The 8,410-nt window shown below is 35.0% G+C and overlaps 1 protein-coding gene across 10 annotated transcripts in view; it reads left to right on the forward strand.

The window, feature by feature from the left end:
- The window catches only part of Cpeb2 (cytoplasmic polyadenylation element binding protein 2), a 71,423-nt gene that overhangs the window by 60,296 nt on the left and 2,717 nt on the right, over positions 1-8,410 (forward strand). For all 10 annotated transcript variants that reach the window (XM_078021058.1, XM_078021049.1, XM_078021051.1 and 7 more), the window contains 2 exons: positions 2,460-2,641; positions 7,122-8,410. The exon at positions 7,122-8,410 is cut by the window's right edge and continues 2,717 nt beyond it. In XM_078021058.1, coding sequence (XP_077877184.1) covers positions 2,460-2,641; positions 7,122-7,349 — 410 coding nt within the window. In that variant the 3' untranslated portion in view covers positions 7,350-8,410. The remainder of the gene's footprint in view (positions 1-2,459; positions 2,642-7,121) is intronic.

The following is an 8,410-nucleotide window of genomic DNA, read 5'->3' on the forward strand; positions in this document are numbered from 1 at the left end:
GGCAGGGCAGGGGCAGATTCTTAATTATACCAGTAATAGCTCTAAAGAATTTTGAAAACCTTTGTTGAAATTTCGAAGGAATTGGATACTCATCTATCAATATCAATAGCTAACATCAAACAAACTCTGAGAAGAACCCACTTGACTACTTCAGACTCCTAAGTACAACTCTCTAAGATATACTGCATATGTTATGTGGGTTGATTTTGATATCTGAATAAATATGGAATTTTTTTTAGTTTTTCCTATATTTTATCCATTAACTAAGTCATCATTTTAGATGAGTGATAAACTTCTGTTTATCATAGCCAAAACCAGAAATCTCCTGAAAAATGTCATATAGGATAGAATTGGAGATGCAAATGCCCACCGTGTCAGCAAGTTACGTGATACCACACATCCTCTGAATTCCATCATTGAGAACATCCTCTTCCAGTCTGGGACATGTGTGTTAAAGAACTGTTGACACACACTTAAACATGATGACTTCTATAATGTGGAGAGTAGATAAGCATATATAGCAAGGAAATGTGATGTGAACTGATATTTTAAAGATACTTGTATTTGAGCTCTGATATAAAGGTGAACAGAAAGAATAGGAGTGGGGCAATAGGAGTTCTGTGAGGGGTGCAGTTTAGAAAAAAGAAATAGCATGTTTAGAAGTCTTCAGTACAGGGAGGCTGGGTGCAATGGAGGAACTGGAGGAAGCCCAGAATGGCTGATTGAGGATGCAAGGAGTGAGGCGAGAGACACAAAAAGACACTGAAAAGTTAATGCCAGTTATATCATACAAGTCTTTAATAGGCTGATTTGATATTTATTCTCAGAGCAAGGGGAGACCATTTGAGTTTTTAAGAAGAGAAAGGACATCATATTTGCAGTTTGAGCTAATGTTGCAAGTAAATATGGGTAGGCCAAGTTAGGAGTCCAAGAGACAGTGGTGGCTAGGATGAGTAGTCACAGTGGACAAAGAGTCAAGCAAACAGATATCACAAATACTCATGAAGTAAATGCAAAAGTTGAAAGCTTTCAATCTTGAGCCAATATTGGATTGTGATTCCTTCCACTGAGGTATGAGCAACACAGGAGAAAGGAGCAAGTTGGAAGGGAAGATTGTGATCTTGGTTTTGAACATAAGTTCACAGCACCATTCAGAGGTTGTAAATAGAAATTTCAGTTAAACCATATGATATCTGGTATAGTTTAACAATCATTCTTGTTACTGTTTTGGAAGTAACTAAGGCGGGGGTGGTCAGAATCAGAGAGATAAGACTGTTATAAAGCAGGTAAAAATGATGATAACTTGAAACCGGATTTTAGAAATGAAAGTGAGGAGATTAGATCCCAGGTATATTTTGAAAATCAACTTCATGTGTGTAGTGGAGGAAAAGAAAACATGGTAGCTAAGGATCTTTACTTGGCAATGTTATCCTTTTTTGCTTATGAACTGGGTCAGCAAAAACTCACTGGAATGTGTTTAGTGAGATGGAGGAAGATCAGTTTTACATGTATTCCATTTTTAACCCAGTAGATATTGATATTTAACAGATACTGCAATATGAGTTATCCAGTAGACAGTTGTATTTATGAATCTGGAGTCCACAGGAGAGGTTCTTACTAAAGATACAAATTCAGGAGTCACCAAAGCCAGGAGTATAGATAGAGGATTTAAACTTGAGGCATTCTGACATTGAAAAGTCAAAAGAGTTGAGTAGGAACTACCAAACAAGAGAAAATTATCAGTGAAGTGCAAATTAGTAAAACAACATATCTTGGAAGCCAGATGGAGGAAATATTTCAAGAAGACGGAAAGAATTAATCATGGTCAGTGCTGCTTATAGGTAGATGGACCATTGGACTTGTTACTAGGGAAAGTTGACCTTGACATGAGCAATTAAAGCAGAGTCATGGAATGATTGTAGTCTGATTATTAAAGGTTGAACTGAAAATAGGAAGGCAGGGATTCAGAAGTACCTTAAAAATTTTTAAAGAATTTGTCTGTAAAAGGAGAACACAAAAATGAAGTAGTACCAGAGAAGGAGAAATATGGTTGTGAGAATCTTTTAAAAGAGATTTCAAAAACAATCCAAAACAAAAATGTATTGGAAATGACCAGTATGAGAGAAAAGCTGATGGTAAGGATGAGGGAGTGGAGAATTGCCAAAGCATATCCTTCCACAGTGAGGGAAGATGGGACCTAGTATATAGGTGACAGGATCAGATTGAGAAAAGAAGATAGCATATAGTATATGTAGAGTTAGTGTGGTAAATGTGGTGATGAGTCTAACTTTATATTTTAAAAACTAAAGAAAAAAGGCTTCTTAATTCTAGGCCCTCCTTTAGCAACTGAGTTTTGTTAATGTTCTATTGTCTTCCACTGATTTTTTTAAAGTACTTAAAAATTCTTATTATTTGCTTTGTTTTCTCATATTTAATACGAACATCTTTCTTTTTTGAAGTGGAACTTGCTATGATCATGGACCGGCTATATGGTGGAGTTTGTTACGCAGGAATTGACACAGATCCAGAGCTAAAATACCCAAAAGGTGCTGGACGGGTTGCTTTTTCCAATCAGCAGAGCTATATTGCTGCCATTAGTGCTCGATTTGTTCAGCTTCAGCATGGTGATATTGATAAACGCGTAAGTTGCATACTGGGAAGTCATTTATGTCCCATAAGAAGTTGCTGATCCAAAGCTTGTTACTCTACAGAGTTAATAATATATTCAAACACTTTTTATACTCTTTTATCTCTTAGAGTTATATCAAAATATCCTTGAAATGCACAATTCTTATACTTTAAAGTAAGTATACTGTATAAATCATGAATATAGATATCATTTTAAAGCTATGTTTACCATTTTATCAGCCAGTGGGTGGCAGCTATCTTTCCAGCCACGGAAAGTTATTGGCTGCCTGGGATTGATTCCTGTTTCCACCATTTGCTTTGTAATCCTGGGCAAATTAATCTAATCCATGCCTACTATTTCCTCACTTATAAAATGGAAAACAGTACTAGTGTTTGTCTTAGTTAATTTGAGAACTAAATGAATTCACATATTCGTATAAGCACTTAGAATAGGACTTAGTGCAGAGTAAGTACTATTTCAATGTGGGTTTTGTGTTCTTGTTTTGTGTCCCAGGGTGCTTAACCACTTAGCCACATCGCCAGACCTTTTTCTATTTTGAGACAGGGTCTCAGTAAGTTGCTGAGGCTGGCTTTGAATTTTCGATCTTCCATGCCTTATCCTCCCATACTGCTAGGATTATAGGCATGAACCACCACACCCAGCTAAATGTTAATTCTTAATAATAAAATTTAAAATTAAAATACATTGTGTAATTTCTCTAAATTGATTGATCTAAAATTTAAAACATTAGCAATTTGGTAGCATTACTTACACTGTCACCAAGTTCTGTGAATGATAATTAAAACCTGTCCTATTAAATAATTCTAAGCACTGATTACCATCTAAAATGGGGCAAAGAAGTGAACATAACTCAATTATTTATTTATAGATCCATATCATAAAAATCTAGGAAGAGTTCTTTTACATAACTAACCAATTTCTAAAATAACATTGTTTACATTTACAGTACACCTGAAATATACTAAGAATATGGGGTAGAGGAATTTTTTAAAATCCAAATTGGTAGCTATAACTTGAGTGAGCACTTTATTTTTCCAGTGTAACAGTGTCATGAAGCCTTTTCTGAGGCTGCTTTGCACATTGAAAGATATTTTGAGGACAGGGAAATTAGATGACTCAATTCAAATTGACTAGGCTATGGATTGCAGAAGTAGCCATCAATATAATTATGAGATCATCCTATTTACAAAAGAAGTACAGCAAAGGTTTGGTCAATAAATGCAGAATGGCTTTTTTTGTTTGCATTGCCACATAAAATATTACCAAAAGAAAAAATAAGAGGAGGGCTATGCTTTTATTCAAACATGTATATAAAAACTTTTTGAACTGATTTGAACCTTAGATTTCTCTAGTCATGTCGTCCTCAACCTCAGCTACACATTAATCACTTGAGAACTTAAAAAAATCTTGAGTTCTGGGTCCTACCCTCAGGCTTCTGCTCTCCTTGGTCTGGGATACACCAGGGCAGCAGGAGTTTATAAAGCTCCCCCTGGTGACATTAATGTACAGCCATCGTGAAGACCACAGATCTAGTCTTATCCCCTACTTTTAGAAAGAGGTGATGGATCACTGAAGAAGGTATTTACATGTGTATAATTGTTCAATATGTGCAAGCAGAAGGAAAAGATGGTTGCTGTGTCATACCTCACACCTCTTTGTTTCCAAAATGGTAGGAAGGACCAGTTATTTGGAGCAGAGTATTGATTCCTAAACAGCAACTCAGATGCAGAGCAGATGAATTAAAAACATGGGCCTTCTTAAAGTATTGAAATAACCAAGAGAAAAGTTTATTTTCTAAGCTATATGCTACAAAGGTATTTTTCAAATCTTATTTGAAAGAATTTGATTCATCACTATTTTAGAAGTAACCAGTATTTTTTATACATGGAAATATGATGCCATTAACTTTGATACCATCATCTCTTCAATGTAAATATAATTATTAAATCATAAAATAGCTTGAATGACTGTATAAACTGAAATGTATACTATCCCAAAGATTCATTGCCTATTTATTTTGAAGGAATTAAAATTATGTATTCAGCTTAACCTTTTAGCCTCATGTACATTTTGAGGCTTAGTTCTTATCTCTCTGATAGCTGGGAAGCACAGTCACAACAGAGCTGTATTTAATTGTATGTTTTGCCTGTTTTCATTACTAATACAATTAATTCACTAATTTCTGGTGGATATTGGATTGAATTGTGTTATATTTCAAGTTGTATAATTATTAATTGTTCAATTTTCACTAGTTATGAGTCAGGGTGACAGAATATTACTTTGCAGGTTCTCTGAAGTGAAAAAGGAAAAGGCAGAAAATAAAACTAGGTCAAACATTGATGAAACTCCCTTTCACACATTTCTCTCTTTGAATTCTGTGATTTTGATATAAGTAGATTAGCTTCATTAAATAATATTTAGAAAATTTAAATCATTCCATTTTAGTCGATCAACGGTTTACATTCAGTAGCTCTTGAGCACCTCGCATTTGGGGAAATATTATAAAAGGGAAGTAAACAGCACAGACCCTGGCTTCATTGTGCTTGAAATTGTTAAGAAAAATGTCAATCACAAGAAAGTAACCCAGAAAGCATGTAAATGTACCACATTTATTTCTATGATGTTTGCAGAGTTTCTGCTTCATGCCATACATTCTGCTAGATACTAAGAACTGAATGTTGAGCCCATGGTTGCCATTCCTATGTTCATGGGATTTATAAACTAATGAGATGAACTTGTAACTCTCACATTACCTGCATTTATTCTTTGATCACAGTAATGCACTTTGTTAATTTTATTTGTAATGAATATGATGAATCAAAAGCAGTAGCATGGCAGAGGAAAAAGTTGGTAAAATTTGGGCATAAAAATTTTGTTGTAAAAATTATAGATCAATAGGAAAATGGTAAAAATTCTTAACTTGCAAAAATAACTTGTAAGTCAATTTTTTAAAAAGATATAAACAGCCAGGCGCAGTGGCACACACCTGTAATCCCAGCAGCTCAGGAGGCCTCTGCAATGGCGATGTGCTAAGCAACTCTGTGAGAACCTGTCTCTAAATAAAATACAGGAAAGGCCTGGGGATGTGGCTCAGTGGTGGAGTGCCTCTGAGTTCAATCCCCAGTACCCTCCTCCCCCCCCAAAAAAAAAGATATAAACAGGCAATTCAGAAAAATAGAATGTCTAGCCTACATTAAATATGCTTATACTAATCCTAATCAGTGAAATAATATAAGTAATGGTGTAATTCCATTACCTTCCTATCAAATATTTGGGGTAGAAATCTCCTTTTCATCAGCTTTTATGTGTTTCCAATTTGTTACTTTTCTTCTTACAAAAACTGCTCTATAAAATATCCTTTATATGTTCATTTTCTAAAACATGGAAGTATTTTAAAGGATACTTTCATAATTCAATAGAATTTGTTGGGTTATTTTTTTACCATAGCAAATTCTACAATATCTCAAACTTTGCCCTTCAAAACACTCAGTTTTCTGTCCTCTCCTAAGGAATAGCTAAGAACTTTCAGCTCTTTGGCACTGTTCAGTCAGACAACATAATAACCTTCCATTTATAAAACTCTTCTGAACAGGAAGCAAGGGTATAGCAGCAAATTGTAGTTAATACTGATTTAAATAGTGTTTGCCATGTGCCCAAGCCCTGCCATGCTTTTTCTTGTATAATTAAATCCTCACAACTCAGAGACAGTACTATTTTCACTTTACAATGAGGAAACTGAGGTTGAGAGATCTTATCGTTCAGCCTGACTGCCATCTTTACATCCTCTGCTGAGTCAGAGCTTCACAGTGAGCCTTTTGATTTATATCTTATAAATCCACAGAAGTCTAGACATGCTCTTGACAAGTGAGGCATGGTTCTGGTTTGTCTGTACCAATTATTCACAAGAAAGGTGTAGCTCTCACCTGCAGTAGAGAAGCTCTGCTTTAATCAGTGTCTGTTAGTGTTGCCATCTTTTTGGTATAACAATAAGGGAAAAGGCAAGTGGAAACTATTTGTCTTCCATGTCTGCTTTTCACTCACAGTCACCCCCAACTGTCAAAATATCAATACAAGGTGTTTCAGAGATATTAGTTCTATAAAAGAGAAGATGGAATGTCTTGCAAATCAATTAGATTTTTAAGGTTTTTAGAAAGTATTTCATTTTGGGAAAATACAGTAAACACCATTTATAGTCCTCTGAAGAAAACATAATAAAATAAAATAGAATTAACTGCTTGTCACTTAACCACACAGCCAATTATAAACAAAATATAATTAGTATAAGAACAGATGTCTTTTTTTTAAACCTACTATATAGGTTAAAAACTAATTCCTTGTGAAACTTTCTACATTCTCAACTTTTCGTGCTGGTCCTTTTCTCTAGAACACTGTATAAACATTTTAAGTCATCACTAAATTTGATTCCTGAAGCCAACCTTAATGAGACACTTTCTACCTTCTCTTTCTCTAGGTGGAGGTGAAGCCATATGTGCTAGATGACCAGATGTGCGATGAATGCCAGGGTGCACGCTGTGGTGGAAAATTTGCTCCCTTTTTTTGTGCCAATGTCACTTGCCTGCAGTATTACTGTGAGTTTTGTTGGGCAAATATCCACTCTCGTGCAGGACGTGAGTTCCATAAGCCATTGGTGAAGGAAGGTGCTGATCGTCCACGACAGATTCACTTCCGCTGGAACTAAGAATAGCAAACTGGCCTCTGTTTCAACAAGGAAAGAAAGGGTGCATGTGGCTTACTGTGTCTGAAGATACTGACATGCAGAAGAAATAAGTGCATTCTTCTGCTTTTCACCCCAGCTATCAATACATGCATCTTTATCAGCAGCCAAAACACTACAAGCCTCTTGTTTTTCACCAAAACCCTACATCTCAGGCTTACTAATTTTTGTGATATTTTCATGTTAAAATAAAATGTTTTTTTGTATTTTCTCCAAGTTATTTTTATATGTAAAGTTAAAATTAGATATGAGAATGTTTTGCGTAGGGGCAACACAGTCTGCTGCTATATAGTGGGTGAAGCGTGCACTTATTTCTAAACATGGGTTTTTAACTTCAAGATCTGCCCCAGTAACTTTACCAAAGGTAGCAAAATAATAGTGAAGATGGAATATGTCTGCTACAAATGCTTATTTTTATTGTTGCTATTTTCAGTGTATACATAAACTAAAAATTAGGGTTGATTTTTTTGCTCTCCATTTTGACTTGCAAGAAATAATACCTCAAGATAATCTGATTTATTAGCTATTTTTAAACATTTTTAATCACAAGCTGTATTAGCTTTGCTGCTATATAGGTGTTATGTGTAAATGCCACCTATTAATACGGGATTGAAAGCGTTAGAGACACACTGCATTGCAGATAAAATGCAGGCAGCACAATGTGGCCTAGACTGCCATAGTTTTAGAATGTGAAAAAAAAATGCATGTTTACTTACCTGTATACACCATATGCATGCACTAGAATTATTAACTAACAAGAGGTGAGGTATTGCAAATGCTCAAAAAAGCTCTCTTGAATCTAGGTAGCATGAACAAATTATAAAATTTGTTTTAAAAAAAAAGCGAACTTGCATGCATTATTGTGACTTCAAGTTAAAAATGTCCTACATGTGTACAATATGCAAATTAGTTTTAGATTAGAGAGTGCAGCCATTTTGTGATCTGGTCAGTAGTGGAATTCGATTTTATGCAGACTGGATGTAATATTTGTAATCCCTGTGCAATTTTGTGATGTGCGGTTCTAA

This window comes from Ictidomys tridecemlineatus, chromosome 9 (genome assembly GCF_052094955.1).
Source record: "Ictidomys tridecemlineatus isolate mIctTri1 chromosome 9, mIctTri1.hap1, whole genome shotgun sequence".
NCBI classification, from domain to species: domain Eukaryota; kingdom Metazoa; phylum Chordata; class Mammalia; order Rodentia; family Sciuridae; genus Ictidomys; species Ictidomys tridecemlineatus.